The 20,021-nt window shown below is 33.3% G+C and overlaps 1 protein-coding gene across 8 annotated transcripts in view; it reads left to right on the plus strand.

Annotated features, from left to right (window-relative positions):
• The window catches only part of NBEA (neurobeachin), a 602,800-nt gene that overhangs the window by 159,906 nt on the left and 422,873 nt on the right, over positions 1-20,021 (plus strand). For all 8 annotated transcript variants that reach the window (XM_036831611.1, XM_036831614.1, XM_036831612.1 and 5 more), the window contains exons 18-23: positions 6,579-6,687; positions 13,574-13,655; positions 13,909-14,032; positions 14,887-15,079; positions 16,880-17,896; positions 19,601-19,818. In XM_036831611.1, the coding sequence (XP_036687506.1) occupies positions 6,579-6,687; positions 13,574-13,655; positions 13,909-14,032; positions 14,887-15,079; positions 16,880-17,896; positions 19,601-19,818 (1,743 nt within the window). The remainder of the gene's footprint in view (positions 1-6,578; positions 6,688-13,573; positions 13,656-13,908; positions 14,033-14,886; positions 15,080-16,879; positions 17,897-19,600; positions 19,819-20,021) is intronic.

A 20,021-nucleotide genomic window follows, 5' to 3' on the forward strand; every position in this document is an offset into this window, starting at 1 on the left:
TCTGCCCAGGAAAGATGACATCATATGTTCACATCTAGACTTGTGCATGAATGTTCTTGGTGCCGTTATTCATAATAGGCAAAAACTGGAGACTATCCAAAATTCCACCAGTTGGTGAATAAATAAATGAAATATCATATGCCCATATGACGGAATACTATTGCACAATTGAAAGGAAATGAATTACTGATGCATACTATGACATGAATGAGTTCCTAAAAACATGCTAAATGAAAGAAGCCAGATGCAAAAGACTATATATTGTATGATTCCATTTATATGAAATATCCAGAATGCAGGTTGGTGGTCACATGGGGCTAGTGATGGAAGTGGGGATTGCCTACAGATGGGCACAAGGGAACTTTTTAGAGTCATGAAAATGTTCTAAAACTGGATAGTAGTGATGATTGCATGACTCTATAAGGTCTTTAAGAAAGCACTGGCTTGTACACTTATAAAATTTGTGAATTTTATGGTGTGTATATTATACCTCAGTAAAGCTAATAAAAACTTGAAAAGCAAAATTTAAAACTCTTAGCAAATGTAGGATAATAGTGTTATCACCTTGGATTAAGGAAGGGTTTGTAAACTAGTAAGTAAACATACATAAATCATCTAGGGAAAAGTTGATAAATGTGATCATTAAAATATAACATGTTTTAAAACCATAAAAAAGTGAAAAGACGAGCCACAAAGTGAAAGATGATATTTGCAGTTTATTTGTAATACAGTGGGTTTGTATCCTGACCCTATGAAAAATCATGCAAACTAATAAGAAAAAGAAAAACCATTAGGAGCATGAAGAATATAAACAGTTCACTGAAGAGCAAACTTGATTTGGCTAATAAGCATATGGAAAGATACTCGACTTCGGTAGCAATCAAAAGTACAAAATTTAAAAGTTACCTTTAATACCCACTAGGGTGATAAGCTTTAAAATTTTTGACAGTATCAGGTGTTGGCAAGGATATGCATAAGAGACTTTCAGATCACTGGTGGAGTTGTATAATTGTTACAATCACATTGGGGAACAATTTGACTATTTTCAAAAAGATGAAGCTACTCTATGACTAATTATTAATTGTCTCTGTGACATAGAGACACTCATGTATGTGCACAAATGCTCAATGTAACATCATTGGTAATAATGAAAAGTTGGAAACGACGTAAAAGAATATCAGTAGGATAACAGAAATGAATTTAGGTATATTCATACAATTGGATATATTCAGCTTTGAAAATGAATTAACAGAAGTTAACTTTCATAAACCTAATATGAAGCAATAAAGCAAGTTGTAGAAAGGATGTATAGTAGTGATATAATTTATCTAAACTTCAAAAATATGAAAAAATAAAATAATAAATAGTTTAGGAATAGGTACATATCTAATAAAAGTATAAAGACATGCATGGCTATATAAATGCAAATTCATGATATCATTTACCCCAAAACATAGTGAAAAGGATGGGCTCATGGACAGGTACCCAGAAGTGCTTATTTTAATACTTTATTTCTTAAGTTGTAGTAATGGTGGCTACATGAGTATTTATTATATGATTTCCTTTCTTTTTAATAAATCAGATCTTAAAAAAATAAATGGGTAAGGAAAGGTCCCTAACAGAAAAAGAATTCAGAACTTCGTTGGCATTATAGAAATCAGATGTGATCTGAAAGCACAAAATAGAATCAGTTGAACTTGAAGTTAAAAGTTCAAAACAAAAAATTAAAAGACATTATACATTGATGAAAGGCACAGTTTAAGTAGATGATGTTATGGTCATAAGCCTCAAAGCATCAAATATTGCATTCAGATATGTAAGGCAAACCATTAGAGATGCTATAAGTAATTGATAAGATACAGTAGTCTAGACAGTATTTCTCCTTCAGAATGGGGACAATTGAATAGATAACATATAAAGATATAGAGAAATTGAGTATATATTCATAAAACTTGACTCAGTAGATATATGTTCAATCTTATATGCTTTGAAAATATACTTTATGGCTATAGGATATTTACTAAAATAAAAAATCATGTCCTTGACCATAAAGTAAACAATGTGGACACAGTAGAGATTTTACTGGCACCATTTTCTGACCGTAAGGTAATAAAATTAGAAATTAAAAAAAAGTTGAGCAAAAAAAATTTCAACAATTTAGAAATTAAGAAATGTTCCCAAAAACCTGCTAGTGAAGAGAAGATAATAAAATGAAAATAAGTTCTTTAAAATTATCTATGCATCATAGCAAAAACATACTCCGAAGTAAATACTTCCAATATTGAAGAATAAAGATCATGATAGGAATGTATACTCATATTACAGCATTGATTAAAGGACAACAGAGTAAGCTAGGAAGTACAAATTAATAAAGATGAAGACTAGCATCAAGAAAGAAAATAAAACAAAAACTGTTGAAGGGATCACTGACTACAAGAGTGATTTTATTGAAGGAATCAATAAAATGGATAAAACTTTTTCACATCTCGTTAATATAAAATGAAAAAATTTGGGAATGAAGAAGGGCCTTCAGAATTATAGGCCAGATTATAGTAATTATAAGAAAATATGTTATGACAACATACAAGATATTCACTTCTAGTCCTTGGTAATAACATCATTTTGCTACAAATATTTTTAAATACTTATTTTTTGGGTTCTCTATACATATACATATTACTTCTTCCATCAAATAAAAGGTGGGAAGAGTAAGATCACTAATAAACAAGGTAAAAGTACAGGTGCACAGAACATACTTCTGTTTTGCTTCACTAGTAATCACTATCTGATATTTCAACAGAACCATGCTGTGGTCATTTAATTCCTAGTTGTGTTTTGATACAATTTCTCATAAACACCGACAGATGCATGTATTATTGAGTTCCTATAGCTTATCCATTCTTAACCTCAAAGTAAAAGGCTGAAGAAATTTAGGTTAAAACCTCAAAAAATTGTACAATTCTCCTGATAGATTAAAGGAGTTTGAAAAGTATAATAGTGTCCATTATTTGAATAACTAATGATTCTTAACTATAGAATAATGTATAGAATAGTAGCCTAAAATGATCTTACTTTCAGTTTATTAGAAAGGAAATTGAAAATGTAAATAATATTTTAATGTATTTCCTGAAAATCATGAAAAAATTTAATAGCTGCAGTAAGGAAGAGCTATAGCACGTAGCTTAATTGAAAGACTCAATTAGATAAAGATAGATTTGTAATGAACTGAACTTATAAACCTAATGCAGTTTTGATAAAAATTCCAAGTTTTCTTTAAAAATGTTCAAAAATTGTTGTAAAGCTAACTCAGGCGAACAAACAAGTAAAAAAAAGTCAGTGAAAGATTAAAAAATAAGTATAATGAGTGTGTATTGTGATAAGTCTAGTAGACCTTATACTAAGGAATGAGCTAAAAAAAGAGGTGAATAGCAACCCCAGGTACACATGCTAATGTATGTATGTTTAGATATGAGGAACATTATTAAAATGTGAATTATTCAATAATTAGCAGCAAAAAACTGTTTAATTTATGAATTGGAGAGTCTTACCCCAAACCATGTTTCCTCTCTCATCTTTTCTCCCCAAGCCCTAATCTTTGCATTTGACTGTTTTATTATTATTATAATACATAGGATTGGTGAAACTGCTGGTAATTTGTACCTTGATGTTGGAGTATGAATGTACATATTTTTGGAGGTCATAAACTTCAAAGTCTCATAAAATAAAATTAAACTTAAAAGTTTTAACCGTATAATTTTCATTACAAGAATTTATCCTAAGGAAATGACCACGGATATGCCGAAGGATTTATGTAAAAGGGCAAAGTTTTGTTTATGGTAGAAAAAAATTTGAAAACATAAATGGCCAACAGTAGTGAATGGATAAATTATGCTACATTCTAGTTATAAACTATATTTAATAACTGAAATTTTAAGACACAATATGTTGTTGTTTTACAGGTGACAAGCTACAAATTATCTTATGTAGAATTATTTCCATTGTATTGATATCATCTATATCTATCTATCATATACTTATGTGCAATGTAATTAGTCTGAAAGAACATCAACTGATATTTATAATGATTATCTCTGGGTTATAGAATTATGGGTTTTCTTTTTTTTCTTTGTCCTGTTCCAACATATTCTCTGAATTTGTTACAAGAAGTATTTTTTGATCATCCCCCCCAAAATACGTGTTTTGTGAAGAAGGAAATTAGGGTGTGTTTTGTTTTGTTTTGTTGTGTTCCACCTCTCACCCCCTTTCCAGCCCCTCACCCAGTCCCTGCAGTCTCCTCCGGCTTTGGGGAGCGTTCTGCCCGCTCCCTCCACGTGCGAGCCCCGGGCAGTTACCCCCCCTTCCCGGGACCCGCACCTCAAGCCTAGGTTGTGTTTTTAATGGAATGTTTAGTAAGCTAATACATGTGTAATTTGTATGAGATTAAAAGGTTACTCTTTTAAAAAAATAGATTGCACTCAATCCAAGTGGGCAGAAATCCTATAAAATTTAAAAGGTAAAGCAGCTAGGCACTAAAGTCTGAAGTCTATTTAGGTCTTAAAGTTAAACAGGTTCAAGTTGTTAGTTTCTCGAATATATACCCTAGTGAAGCCTTTCTGAACTGAATACATAGAGCTGGGTCTTTCATTAGACGTCCTCTGGGAAACAAAATCACGTGATGTACGGGGCCAGCATGCCCACTTCATGCCTGAAATGATGGACGCCACTTTTGCCTATCTCTTGATTGCTGTGAGACAGCATTTATTGGTGAGCATTGTTTCAAAGAAAACTGCAAGAGGAAGCTGACTCATCTTTTTCCTGGTATGTGCAGTATTCTTCAAGTCCCCCTAAGAGGTAGAATTAAGCTGCTCTGTAAACATTTACTTTGGAGGAGATAGGCAAGAGAGCGTGAATTTCTTTAGTAGTTGAAATTATGGTGTCCCAGTGAAGAAATTACTCTATATTCCAGATAGCCTAATTTAAATGACTTTTACCAGCTCCCTGTATCAAAGAGATATATCAAGAGATATACATTGACATTTGTTTTTCTTTCTTTTTTTTTTTTTTGACATTTGTTTTTCTTGATTGGGAGCAAATGAAAGTGTCAGGCTTCCTTTCCTTAGGTGTGGCTTGAGTTGGAAGAGACTAAAGCCTTCCCCTTCATAATCTCAAAATATCCATCTGTCCTGTTATTATTATTTTTTTTAATGACCATTTGACTTTTTCCAGTCTTACTTAAGTGTTTTACAAACACAGCCATTAGACACTTGCCCTAGCTTCCTTTTGGATTTAGGTAATTGCTGTTTCCTTCTCTGGGCTGAGGAGGATTGGGTGCGGGGAAATAGCTGTCCTGCCTCTTTTGTTGTGCAGTGTGCAGCTTGAAGGCTGATGTTAGAAGAGAGGATTTCCAGGTGAGTGGTGCCCAGATAAATGGTTCATTATTTGATTTGTGCATTAATTAAGGTAGCAATAGCTCCTGTAACAAACAGTGAAGTTTTAGTAACTTACCAAACTCGTAGTTTCTTTCTTATTCACTTAAAATCCAAATGGGTATCCTCAGCAGTTGATGTTCTTCAAGCTGTGCTTTAGACACCCAGGCTGCTTCTTTCATCTGGTACCTCTGTGTCTTCATCATAAGGCTCCTGTGTTGCTGCCTTGAGGAAGAGCATGGAAGAGTACATGAGTGTGTTTTCTGTAGCCCAGGCCTAGAAATGATCCACAGCTTTTCTTCTCGGGTTCCATTGGCTAGAACTCAGTGGTACACATAGCTGTAAGAGAGGCTGGAATTACAGTATAGCTGTGGGCTCAGGAAGAAAGGAACAAACGTTTGGGGATTTCCTAGTCAGTTTGTGTTATAGTTGCCAAATCCACACAGGGAACAATAGAAAATCAAGGTAAGAAATGAAATACTGAGCGTTGGGGGCCAAGAAGTTCCAGATCTTGACTTCTAAGAAAGTGACATGAATGAAAGGCATGTAGTAATTCCCTGGGCTAGAGCTAAGTGTTCCAGGAGGACTTTAATAGAGCTTTCTATTCTAAGTATGGATTTGGTAGGGGAGCAGTTAAATGGGCCAACAGTTAAATGAGCCACAGATACAAGCAGTAATGAGTTCCCTTTACTTCTGTCGAATTATTTTGCTTTCTATTCAGTTTTAACCATACTTATAAATTTTTGTTATTAAAGTTTTACATAGATTATTTCATAGACTTTGGACAGAAAGGATTTGAAAATTCTGTTGTCTCTGTGTTAAGGGAAACTAATAATTTAACCTAAGAAAATAACTCCTAAATAGCTATTAGAAATTTGAAAATTATAGCTGTCAACATTTATACAATGTTTTATAATTTGTATACTTAATGTTTTAGTTTGTGCGGACATTCTGAGAAGTGTTTAAATAGTAGTCTTGGTATTTTAGAAGACAGCTATGCTATAAACTGTCATTTAATAGATGGAAGTTAGTAAACATTACTTATGTAATTCTGTATCTGCTTATAGATTTTACTGTTTATCCTAACATCATGTGATTAGAAAATCCAGTGTGTTTCCTAGTATGAATTATTTTTTGCCCCTGTTTCTCCAGGAGAAAAGTTGAAATTATGCATACCCACAGTCTTTTTACTCTTCTTGGAGAGAGGCTGATGCTGCATACAAACACTGTGACTGTCACCACGTACAACACACTTTATGAGGTAAAAACTTAAAATGTGTGATGCTAATTTTAAATGTGTGCAGTGGAAACCCTCTATGTGATTGGAATAGCAGTTGGTCAGTTAATCTAAAAAGGCAGTAATCCTTTAAAAAAAAAAAAGATGAACACATACTTAAAATTTTGTTTAAAACATATGCATGTACATTTATTTGCCAATCTTCTTATGTTGGGCCTAGGCATTTTCTTTGAGTATGGGTTGGCTGATTGGCTTTGCAGAGTTTTTCTCACATAAATCACACCCATTATGCATTATTTATTTGTTCTTTCCCTCCCCTTACCCTCCCCGCTTTTCCCTCTCTCTGTCTCTGATATGTAGCAACTACTAACATTAACCTAGAGTTGAGACTGGGATAAAATGTAGGTAAGAATTATTTTAAAAAATGGTATCTGGAGAAACTTTAGATCCCATCATCTCAATTCAGAAATCCTTTTCTTAATTATTTCTAACAGATGGCCATACAAATTGGGTTCATTATTTTCTGTGAAATGTGTGTACTACCTCATTTTAAATACCAGTAAAATATTAGGAATGTTCTCTTATATTAACCTTCATTTTACTTTCCTGCAGCTGATTTTCAGAGGTCCTACTTCTTTTCTCTAGCGCAAAGATTAGCAAACTATAAACACCTGTCTTTGTAGGGCCTCGAGCTAAGGATTGTTTTTATGTTTTTAAATGGTTGAAAGTAATCGAAAGAAAAATAATGTATGACATGTAAGCCTTATATGAAATTTAGATTTCAGTGTCCATAAATAGTTCTGTAGGAACATAGCCATGCTCATTCCCTTACGTATTGCCAGTGGCTGCTGTTGCATTATAGTAGCTGAGTTGAGTACTTGTGACAGAGAACATTTGTCATCTTCACATTGCTGCTCGGTACAATGCAGTAACTGGACAGTGTTTCACATACCACCTGTATTGCCCAACCTAATATATATTTTTAATAACAGTGTATATCTATCATGTCAAAACAGGAGAAAAGTGGACTTCACATCTCACACTTTAACATACAGTGGAGCGTGGATTATTTTGTTATAGATGTAGATAGCAAAACATTGTGACTGTTATACAAGGAAACTCTAGTTGTGCTAAAAGCCATAGCAAATACAGGTTTCAACATATGAATTTTGGGGGGCACAACAAACATTCAGTTTATAGTAGCAGGCTATATACGCTGTCTGTTGCAACTACTCAGCTCTGCAGTTGTGGCTCAGAAGTAGCCATAGAAAATATGAATCAGGTGAGTGTGGCTGTCTAATAAAACTGTACTTACAGAACAGATGGTAGACTGGATTTGGCCTACAGGGCATAAGTTTTTTACCTCTGGTTTTATATTCTCATCAGTAAATTTAAGAGTTGCTGCCCTTTACATAAATGAAGAAAACTCTTTTGGCTACTTTGTCTTTTTCATCTAAGCTTAATATTCCTACTTTGTGTCAGTCATTCCTCAAATTACATGATTTGTAAACTTTACCCTCCAGAGTGCTGCTTTTTTAAAATTATAGTAATATTTTAGTATTGCTCCAGTATTTTGCCTACAGAACTGAATAAGCACTAATAGAAAGGCCTATCCTATGCAGAGCATCTTTATTCTGATATTATTATATTTCCCTAATAATAGTAACTGCCTTTTTTGAGTACGTCCTATGATAATCCCCTTGGTAAGTACTTTACATACATTATCTCAAATCCTTACAATATTGCTATGAAGCTGGTATTTTTATTGCCTTTTTAAACAGACAAACTGAGGCTCACAGGTTAAATAATTTGCTCTATGTCATACCGCTAATAAATGGTCATAAAATAGGCATTTCTCATAGTATATGTGCATAAGGCAAAAAACATCAGAATCTACCTTCAGTTGACAGTATTAAAGTCCTCCTCTGAATCAAAACTTTGCTGCAATATCAGATTAGGGTTCTGAATGCTAGTGTCAAATACTGATTAACTTGTATCTTTTTTTTTTTTTTAACGTTTTTATTGGAGTATAATTGCTTTACAATGGTGTGTTAGTTTCTGCTTTGTAACAAAGTGAATCAGTTATACATGTACATATATCCCCATATCTCTTCCCTATTGGTTTAACTTGTATCTTTACCTTGGTTTTCTTACCTACTAATTGCTCTGGTCAATGATGCCTGTATATGTTTTTTAATCATTCTCTTTCCTCCACAAATTTCTGACCCTCTGCTTGTTTTGACCTATTAGTGTTAATAGAGTAGAAAGTCTTTGTAGTCAATGAAACCTTACATTAAAATAAAAGTTCCACATAACATTATATGTTGAATTTGAAAGATCATCATGTGCTTGTAACCTTAAAATAAGAAAATGTCCCATGTATATATACATGCATATGTAATTCTACTCGTCTTCCTGAAAAGTGGCTCAACAGCAAGTGCAGCAGCATCTGCACTACCATCTATATCCATAGGCACTCTTTTAGTGTCCAGATTTTATCTCTGATTCCATAACATAGGTGGAGAAGGTCAGGGAAAGTTTGGATCTTCTGATACTGGATGTTGGATATTGGATGTTGCAGAGATTTGGAAATAATGAAGGAACTAACTTTCAGGGCCTCCATCTGACCAATTTGGCAATAATGTAGGCTTTCAAAGTAGAAAAATAATCATGGTTCATTGGAATGAAGGGCCCTGAGTTAAGTATGATACTCTAAAAAGAAAAGTTACGTGTACAAAAGGTCAAAAAAGAAAGATGGTTACGGTACGATTGTTTAGCACTGTTGATTCCACAAAAAAGTAAAAGGGACTTCAACAGATGGTTTACTACTACTAACAAATCAAATTGTAATATCAGTGGCAGGATGGCAGATGACTAATTCTAGATCACCAAAGTTTAAAGATTGCATCATTTCGGAGAGTGGCATCTGGTTGTAAAAAAATTAAAACTCATCCCCAATGATCCCCCCACCCCCCCAAAAAAAATGAAAACTCAAGTGATAGGTTCGAACTTAAATTCTCATCAAATAGTAAGTGAAATTTAACTAAAGAAAGAAAACTCAACTAACTTGAGTTTGATTTACTATGTGGACATCAACCAAGGCCTGTACCCCTAGCAAGAATTAGTTGGTTGATAATCTGCAGTTTGAAAGCTCATTTTATCTTCATTTTCTTTTTTGGTTTGAGGAAATTACCTTAACTCCAAGCATTGTATCAGAACACATATTACTACAACTGTAGAAAGGTATAAAATCAAGTACAGAAATAGTAAAGAACTCTGTCAAACCTACCGTATTGATAACATTTTAGAATATGTGGTTTTCACAAAGTGTTTGGAAGTTCAATTATTGTAAAGATTATGTCACTGTGATCTTTAAAATTCTAAATCTGATAAGATGCCTATGATAAAATAAACAGTAAATATTAAAGGACAAAGTAATTTAGAGTTTTTAGCAGGATATGTCAGACAACATTGCATACGCTTTGAAGATCTAAAAATCTATTTAAATTATTCTAAAAACAAAAAAAAATTTAATTGAAAAACCATCCCTATCTCCTAGTTTCCTGAGGTGAATTTATTCTTATAGATCGTATAATGGAATGAGTTGGCTTTAATGAATCCTCTTTGAAATTACTCAAAGCTATTCTTTATACAAATATTTTTTTGAGAATTATAATATTTGTAAAATTTGTATCTTACATTTTATTTGCTTTAGTTTTACTTTGTTATTCCATCTCTAAATTATGGATAATTATGTTTTCTTAATGATTTGTAGCACTTCCTAATACACTTAAAATTTTTTGTTAGATTGTAGAATATGTCTCCTAAAGACAAAACTAGATTTTTCTATTTAATATACTTGTAGATCTGTCTGAACAACAATATATGATTATTGATCCAATGCTTTTTTTAAATATTGTGATATTAATTTTACTTTGTAGGTTTAGATTTACTATTTCTCTTTACACACTATTCCTATAATTCAGTTCAACACTTACCGTAGACAGAGACAGTCAGGTATGGGATCTTGTCATCTGAAAAGCTGTTTCCTGTGGAAATAATGAACTGATTTTTTTAATGTATATTTTTTACTTTATCTTTTTCGGTAAGGGTATAACATTACTGGACACAGGTTTTTTTACAAAGTGGTAGTAACTTTAAAACCTTTAAGTATCTCATAATAGAACTTTTTTTCAAAATTATAGACTCTTATGTGTAGGTAGTATGTTAAATATCATCTTATTCAAACATTCTTTTCACAGATAAAGAAACCAAGAGTCAAAAAAGTAATAGAGCTTGTCCAAACTGTATAAATACAAAGGTTTTCTGACCCCCTGAATACCTACAGCGGCAGTTGGATGTAACAGTGGGGTTAATAGTTTACCATTTTAAGAAATAAACCAGTACTATTCCTGTCTCATAAGTCGAGCCTACTAATCCAAAATGATTTATGCTTGATAAGTCCGGGAAGTCAGTAGGTCAGAGAGGAAGCTCCAGTAGCTCCTGCTTAAGCCTAAAGTCTTTCTGTGACCCATGAATTACGAGATAATACCATTTATAAAATAATGTTTAAATGTATAATGCTGGACTCAGGTCTGTGTCCATAAATAGCATATTTATCAAGTTACCTCCATGATTTAATTCGTTGTTTCCCAGCCCTGTCCAATATGATAGCCACTAGTCACATTTGGCTATTGAGCTTGTGTGAATTGAGATGTGCTATAAGGGTTAAATACACATTGGATTTCATGTCCGTATCTGGCTCTGAACCCTCCATCCTATTTTGTTATGGTGCAGGGCAGGGTTAATTTCCTATGCATGTCTCTAACCAAGTCCAGTCAAACTTCGTGGCCCATCTTGAATCCTATCCTTTCATTAAGTGTTTATATCTACATTCATCTCTCCTTATTTGTCTCCTTATTTATTTCCCTCCCCCTCTTTTAAAACTCACATAGGTTCTTAATGACAGACACTCTACCATAGGAGCATGGATTTGAGCCTGTCTCCTCAATATTGATTAAATAATTTTTTCTAGAAATATAGTTCTACCTAGCAACTATGTTTCCCATTTCAAACATGTAGCAGAATGTTGGCACATAACTGGTTCTTATAAATACATGCTGAATTGAATTTCTAAATATATTTTTGTAATTAAACTCATATTTAAATAAACTATGACATATAGTTTTCAAAACACTTTTACATATAGAACCCTATTTGATCCTCCTACCAGCTTTATTAGATAGGCAAGGCAGTTATTACCCTCATTCTTAGATGATCAAATAGGGGTTTAAAAGGACAACAATATAAAACTGAAGGTTCTTTGAGATAAATTTTGTTTTCTGTACAATGAGCTTTCTACTTTTTGGGGTGAAAAAGTTTTGACAGTTCTGTATCATAGAAGAGTATGGCATAGTCTTTTCCAAACTTGTCTGCAGTTATTTTGAATCTCTGTATTTGTAACCAGAATTCTTGGGATCTTGTTGACTGGGCTGTAGGTCTACACCAGGACTTTTTGGGCAGGTTGGTGTGAAAACTCCTTGTAGGCATATACCAACCACTGATTGTTCTTTGGTATATGGTTTTCAAAGAAATTTTTATCCCTTTTGTCAGCTCCAGCTGATGAGTAGTGCATGTCTCTAGTGCTCTGTTCAGAAAATTCTGAGGCACTGTTTAAACAAGGAAGTGTTTGTTTCAGGAAAAGTATGGCAGTGAAGAAAGGGGTATTTGTGCCCTATATTCATCATTTTAATAATAGTAGGTTAGTTTTTATTTCAAGTCAATACCTTTTTGATATACATTCTTAATACACCTAAGTAAATGTCCTATCTTCTTTTTTTTTTTTTTTAAGACTGAGCAGAAAGGTAAGAAAAATGCCACTGCTGGATGTCATGATCTTTTTCTAATCTGAAAGGATCATACCTGTCTCTTGATTAATTTACTCTCCATCCCCAACTTTCACGAGTAGCTATGTACAACTAAGCTCTCAACTAAGTTTTATAGTCTCCTCAAAGTTTTTGTATCTTACTTTGGGTTAAACTATTTAAAAAGTTTCATTCAGAACTTAGCATGTTAACCTACACAGGAAATTAAATCATAATATAAAATGATATCTTTATTAAGTATAATCTCATTGGATTTTTTAATATATGGAAGAATAGAGGCAAACACAGGCTATAGCCTGAAATACAGTGAAGAGTCATATATCTGTTTTTATATATAATTAAGTTATCCATTCTTAAACGTAACAAATGTTTATTGACTGCTGGCAGTGTGTTAGGCACTTTGCTAATTGCTAGGCATGTAGCAGTGAAAAAGATGTATAAGAATCCTGTACTCATAGAGCCTGAGTGTTAGTGGGAAAATTAGTAAATGGTTTAGAGTCTGCCTTTCCTTTATTTGGTCAACTTTTGCCATTTTTTGTTATTTGAAAGAAGTTGAAAAAAAAACTCATTGGTAAATGACAATGAGCCACATTTTTTATAAAGATTTTTCCCATATCACACTTCACTTGAAGTTAGGACCCAGGCTCAGACATTATTTTCTTACTTACTGATTTTCTAAGTTTTTTTTTAAATTAATGATGAAATAACAGTCAAATGTTTACAGTTCACAACTTAAATGTATTAAAGATGTATACTGAAAAGTGATTTCAAACAGAGTTAATTCTTGGAGTTCCTAATTAATCTTTCCTTCTATAGATATTGGTCCTGGTTTTGTCTTTATCTGTAAAAATTTGAAGACTGTACAATTAAAGAGTTTAGAAGTATGTGGAATTCACTAGAAGACCCTTAGAAGAGATGCTTCTTTTGACTTGAACAAATTGACATTTTTTTGCAGTCTTTGTATATCTATAATTTGCAATTATAAATTTACTTTCTAAATGAAATTCAAATTCTTCATCTTTCAGATTTTGACAGAGCAAGTATGTACTCAAGTTGTACACAAACCACATCCAGAGCCAGATTCTACAGTGAAAATTCAGAATCCAAGTGAGCAAACCGCAATTCTTTATTGTAATGCAGTAGTAACATGTAACATGGTAACATGTGAAAATAAATCAAAACTAAATCAAAACTTTTGCTAACCACCTCAGTCAGTATGGCGTTCACATAGTTTTATTTATGACACTTACAACTCACCTACCATAGTGCTAAGCATTTAGTTGAAAATCAGTAAATATTGTTTGAGCAGAAGATATGATGCAGTTATAAATCTTTACTATAATTTTTTGTTCATTTGCAGTGATTCTTAAGGTGGTGGCAACTTTGTTAAAAAACTCTACACCAAGTGCAGAACTGATGGAAGTTCGTCGTTTGTTTTTATCTGATATGATAAAACTTTTCAGTAACAGCCGGGAGAATAGAAGGTAAGCAGTTTGAATACTATAACAAAACTTTATTTCCTAACTAATCTTATTTTCTCTCCTTTATTTTCAATCTCTTTCAAAGAAAAAATTGTCAAATCTTTCCTATTTTGCTAAATACTTTCAATCATTAGAAAAGGCATTTGTTTCTTTTATATAATCTGCATACTTTTATTTATTTTTATATGATTTTATTTAACTTTATGGTTATTATATTTTAACTGTATATATAAACATAAATATCCAAAAATCCTTATTTAAAATATGCTATCCCTTTTCCTGATAACTGTCTACCACCAACAGTAGTTTAAATGTAATGATGTTGTTGGATTTGCTGAGATCATCTATGCTTTTCTCAGCTTGGTCTGATAACTGATTATTGTCGTGCATTCTAAAGCTGGTTAGCTAGGACATGGGGTACAGTATGAAGCCATGGTTGCTGCATGAGTCTTAAATTTAACAACTACTGATTGAACGTCTGCCGTGTATAAAGCACTGTGCTGCACAGGTTGTCTTGGTGTACAGTCTTAGTGCAATTCAGTGGGAAAGATAACAGTGAAGCGATGATTAATTTCTAATATGTTAAGTACCTTGTGAGTGCTACATGTGATGAGGGAGTAGCGAAACAATAGCTAAATCTCACTGGGAGAGTTGGGAGGGCAATTTTAAATGATAATATAGATTTTTCCAAGTAGAAGAATGGGAAAAGTCATTCCGGGTTAAATATTAAATATGCAGAATGACTGTATACCTTGCTTTATCTAAGTCAGATCATATTTTCACTATTTATCTCAACTTCAGAATAGTAAATTCTAATATAATTTAGGAATTTTTAATGATTTTTCCCCCCCCACTAGATGCTTATTGCAGTGTTCAGTGTGGCAGGATTGGATGTTTTCTCTTGGCTATATCAATCCTAAAAATTCTGAGGAACAGAAGATTACGGAGATGGTCTACAATATCTTCCGGATTCTTTTGTATCATGCAATCAAATATGAATGGGGAGGCTGGAGAGTTTGGGTGGATACACTCTCAATAGCCCACTCCAAGGTAACAAGGGATTTAACATTTTACATCATCAGGATTTCAGCTGTGGATTAAATGCCTGTAGACACTCATCTGGTGCCATCTTGTGGGCATCTTGCATTATGGCTGATTCCTTTATGCCAATTTTCTTTCTTTTCCGTTCTTGTTTTTGTTTTTGTTTTTCTCTCTCGGTTCATACACCTTTAAAGCTTGAAGTATTTTAGGGACCCTATAATTGAAACTTCAGGTTTATAAATTAGGAAGTTTACACTCTCGAGACACCCCCCACATATGTTTTCTAGCAGATCTGAGAGCTGGCATCTGAGCCTTTTAACTCAGACATCCCTACTGGTTCTTACTCATGAAACGGAGTCTTATATGTACTTTTTAAGCCTTTTTAAAGTAATCAGAACTTGTTTTTATTTCCAAATGAATAATAAATACGTTTAAAGTATTTAAGTTTAGTGTTGTTTTTAATTGCATTATCTTTATTTTTAATGATAAGAATCTATGTTTGTTTATATTTTAAATATGGTCTGGTTTTTGGTGAAAGGAAGTAGTCAATTAAAGTTTAGAGTATGTACACCTTAGATTCTGGAAATTCAGAGTTAATATATCTCATCTTGTGGTGTCATAGGAAAAGGATGGGTGTCAGAAGTTGTTGGCTTTTGATTCAATCTATGTATGCCACAATTCAGTTTCGTGGCATTAGGAAACTCATTTAATCCTTTTGTGCAGAAAAATGTTTTTAAAGATGCAGATAGTAAATATTTTAGACTCTGTGGGCCGTACAGCCTCTGATGCAACTACTCAACTCTGTCATGCAGTATGAAAATAGCCATAGACAATATGTAACGAATGAACATGGCTGTGTTCTAATAAAATTTTATTTACCAAAACAGGTGATAAACACATTTGACCCATGGACCATAGTTTACCAACCCCTGCTTTTGGGACTTGATTTCCTTTTCTGTAAAATAAGGGGGTTTTATATTAAGATAGTCTTCAAAGAAAGGTCCCTCAACCTAAAATTCTGTCATAGTATCATTTAAATATCAATATCATATGTGTCTATAGGAAGGATTTTGAACTTTTTTTAATTTTAAAAACCTTTTATTCCTGTTACAAATTTACATTTTATAATATATTGGCACCTCACTTTTATCATTGCACTAATAAGTTTGAAAATAGTATTTTATAGGGAAACTCATTGCAAATCTTTGTGCAATAAATATATATTGATTATTCCTAATTATATACTGATTATTCCCAAACAAGCCCATGTAAAGTAACAAACTAAAGTAGCCTATATAAAGATAAAATTATAATGTTTTAACATTTTATAACTATATATTTATAGGTATGTGTTGTGTTTTTTTTTTACCTCACTTGTTGCAATAGTCACACATATGAGTAATAGAAAACTGATGTAGTAATAGTACTTTGGATATTGTATATTATTAGCCAGTTCTCTGTTTTAGCTCAAATAACCCGAATATGTAGGAGTTCAGCTGGCATATTAACTAGGGTAACATTGAAATACTTCACCTAAAAGAAAATACCATTTTATTTAAAACTTTAATAATGCTAGTTTACCTAACTGTGTGTTTTTGGACAAGTCATATAATAAGTCGTATATGACTATTTTGATGATATTCCAATTACTTGATGAAACTAAGCATTTGTCTTAGGATTAATATGCACTATGTTTGAAATCTTAAAATTATTTGCACCATTTTTGCTATTATCATAATTTTATTTATATCATTTTTTTCTTCTTAATACATACAAAATGCCTTAATGTTTTCTTTATCCATTCCTAAGGTCACTTATGAAGCACATAAGGAATACCTAGCTAAAATGTATGAAGAATATCAGCGACAAGAGGAGGAAAACATTAAAAAGGGAAAGAAAGGGAATGTGAGCACCATCTCTGGTCTCTCATCGCAGACAACAGGAGCAAAAGGTGGAATGGAAATTCGAGAGATAGAAGACCTTTCACAAAGCCAGAGCCCAGAAAGTGAGACAGATTACCCTGTCAGCACAGACAGTAGAGACTTGCTCATGTCAACAAAAGTGTCAGATGATATTCTTGGAAATTCAGATAGACCGGGAAGTGCTGTACACGTGGAAGTGCACGATCTTTTAGTTGATATAAAAGCAGAGAAAGTGGAAGCAACAGAAGTGAAGCTTGATGATATGGATTTATCACCAGAAACTTTAGTAGGTGGAGAGAATGGTGCTCTTGTGGAGGTTGAATCTTTGTTGGATAATGTATACAGTGCTGCTGTTGAGAAACTCCAGAACAATGTACATGGAAGTGTTGGTATCATTAAAAAAAATGAGGAAAAGGATAACGGTCCATTGATCACATTAGCAGATGAGAAGGATGAACTTCCCAACAGTAGCACATCATTTCTCTTTGATAAAATACCCAAACAGGAGGAGAAACTCCTTCCTGAACTTTCTGGCAATCACATTATTCCAAATATTCAGGACACACAAGTACATCTTGGTGTTGGTGATGATCTTGGATTGCTTGCTCACATGACCGGTAGTGTAGACTTAACTTGTACATCAAGTATAATAGAAGAAAAAGAGTTCAAAATCCATACAACTTCAGATGGAATGAGCAGTATTTCTGAAAGAGACTTAGCGTCATCATCTAAAGGGTTAGAGTATGCTGAAATGACTGCTACGACTCTGGAAACTGAATCTTCTGGTAGCAGAATTGTGCCAAATATTGATGCAGGAAGTGTAATTTCAGACACTGAGAGATCGGATGATGGCAAAGAATCAGGAAAGGAAATCCGTAAAATCCAGACCACTGCTACGACGCAAGTAAGTCATCCTACATGTGTTCTAAAGATGCATTGAATAGATATGGAGCTGTTAGCACCAAAGCAGAGTAATTTCTTACCAGTCACACCATGTTTATATTTAATTATGGTAGAATAATAATTTATGGAATTGAGTAGTGTGGTTCTATATATAAAAGAAATTTAAAATAACTGAATCATGTATCCAACTCTGCCACATTCTGTCTGTGTAACTTTGCTCAACCTCTCTGGGCCTGAATTTTCTCATACAGTGCAAGAGGTTGTACCAGATTGAAATATGACCTTTAAGGTCTCTACCAGTTTGAACATTTTATGGCTCTGTGACTACATTTACACATTTGTATTCGAGATCTTCATTCTGAATACTTGATTAATTTTAACCTTTTGAGCTTCAGGCCCAACCCTGTTCTGTGGATTATAGAAAAGAGGACTTGGAGCCCAGATTGAACTGATAAATGAAATGAAGGGGAAGGGAAAAGGGAACTGTTATTTATCAAGTGCCTACTATGTTCCAGGCACTGTGCTATATGTTATCAGATTTAATCCTCACAACAACCCTGTGAGGTAGGTAATATGGCTGAGAAAATTTGGAATTATTAACAGTGAGAATTTTCTTTATAGCCACATGGAGAGGGATTCGTATGAGAAAATTAGAGATTCTCAGGCTTGGTGGTGAGGAAATGTTAGTGCTGCAGTTTGGGCCTCACCATACTAAAGCTAAAAGCAGATGATGTTTTCTGATATGAATTTTAATTGTTGAGCACTGAGTTTATACTTACTTATTTTCTAGACTAAATAATACCTTATGGTTAAGAATTGAAGAAAAACTTTTACCCTTTATGAACTTGTTTTTTGTTGTTGTTGCCTGGGTTTTCCACTCACCTTTTAATGTCATCGAAGAATCATTTAACATGTGTCCATTAGAGTTATGTTACAGAGAGTAAACCATACCTCACTAGTGTCTTTGTACTCAGAATCTTTGAAAATATATTCTGTGTGTGGAAAAGATATTTTTATTTTTTCTCTACTGAATACTGCCATTTCCATTTTTGCGGCAGTTGTGCTACAGTGATAATTGGCGGGGGATGGAAATACTGAATTAAGTCCAGGTTTAAAATAAAGGAAAGCATGGTGCATTGTTTACTGAGCATAATAATCTCTAGGCTTGCCTGGTTTTCACTCAAAGTTCACAGGCATTTATCTGGTTTTCTAACATATAAAAGGCATTTATTTTTCTAAATCGAAGTATTTTGAGTGAAATAGACTTTGAAGTTAACTTGAATCTGTACAAGTAATATTTCTTTTAATCCTGTGTTTCTAATTACAATTAGTTGATGGCATATACCCAGTATTCTTCACTTTGAGTATAGGATCACTTTTATAAGGAAGAAATGTGGTCTAATGTAAAGACTCATAAAGAGGGCTAGAGAGGATCTGGTTTTCAATGTGAACTTTGGTGTTAAACTTAAGTATTAGGTTACCTTGCCTAGTTTCTGAAGCAGCAAAATAAAAATAATAATAATAGCCTTTTCTTCTCAAAAAGGTTCCTGTGCAGGGAATCACCAGGTGAATAATAAATGTAAAATATACTAACCTACTAAAGTCATATGCAAAAGCTTTACTCACTTAACTGTACTTACTATTTTCATTTTGAAATCAGGTGTTTCTTTTTCACTCTACAAATGTTCCCCTTTTCTGTCTCCAGGCTGTTCAGGGTCGGTCTATCGCACAACAAGACAGAGATCTCCGAGTTGATTTAGGATTTCGAGGAATGCCAATGACTGAGGAACAGCGGCGCCAGTTCAGCCCAGGTCCACGCACTACAATGTTTCGTATTCCTGAGTTTAAATGGTCTCCAATGCACCAGCGACTTCTCACCGATTTGCTATTTGCATTAGAAACAGATGTACATGTTTGGAGGAGGTAGAAATACTTCTTTTCTATAAATAAGACTACTTTCAGTTGAAAAATGAATATTTTAAATTGGTGCCATCGACTGATTAATAAGTGAATTATATCATTAAAAATCTCACAAATTAAATTTATTAAAAATAATCAAACATTGAACATTTTTATATAAACATAAATATGTTCATAATGATTATAAGTCCTGGGGTGGGTCAGAT

The sequence above is a fragment of the Balaenoptera musculus genome, chromosome 18 (assembly GCF_009873245.2).
Source record: "Balaenoptera musculus isolate JJ_BM4_2016_0621 chromosome 18, mBalMus1.pri.v3, whole genome shotgun sequence".
In the NCBI taxonomy this organism is placed as follows: domain Eukaryota; kingdom Metazoa; phylum Chordata; class Mammalia; order Artiodactyla; family Balaenopteridae; genus Balaenoptera; species Balaenoptera musculus.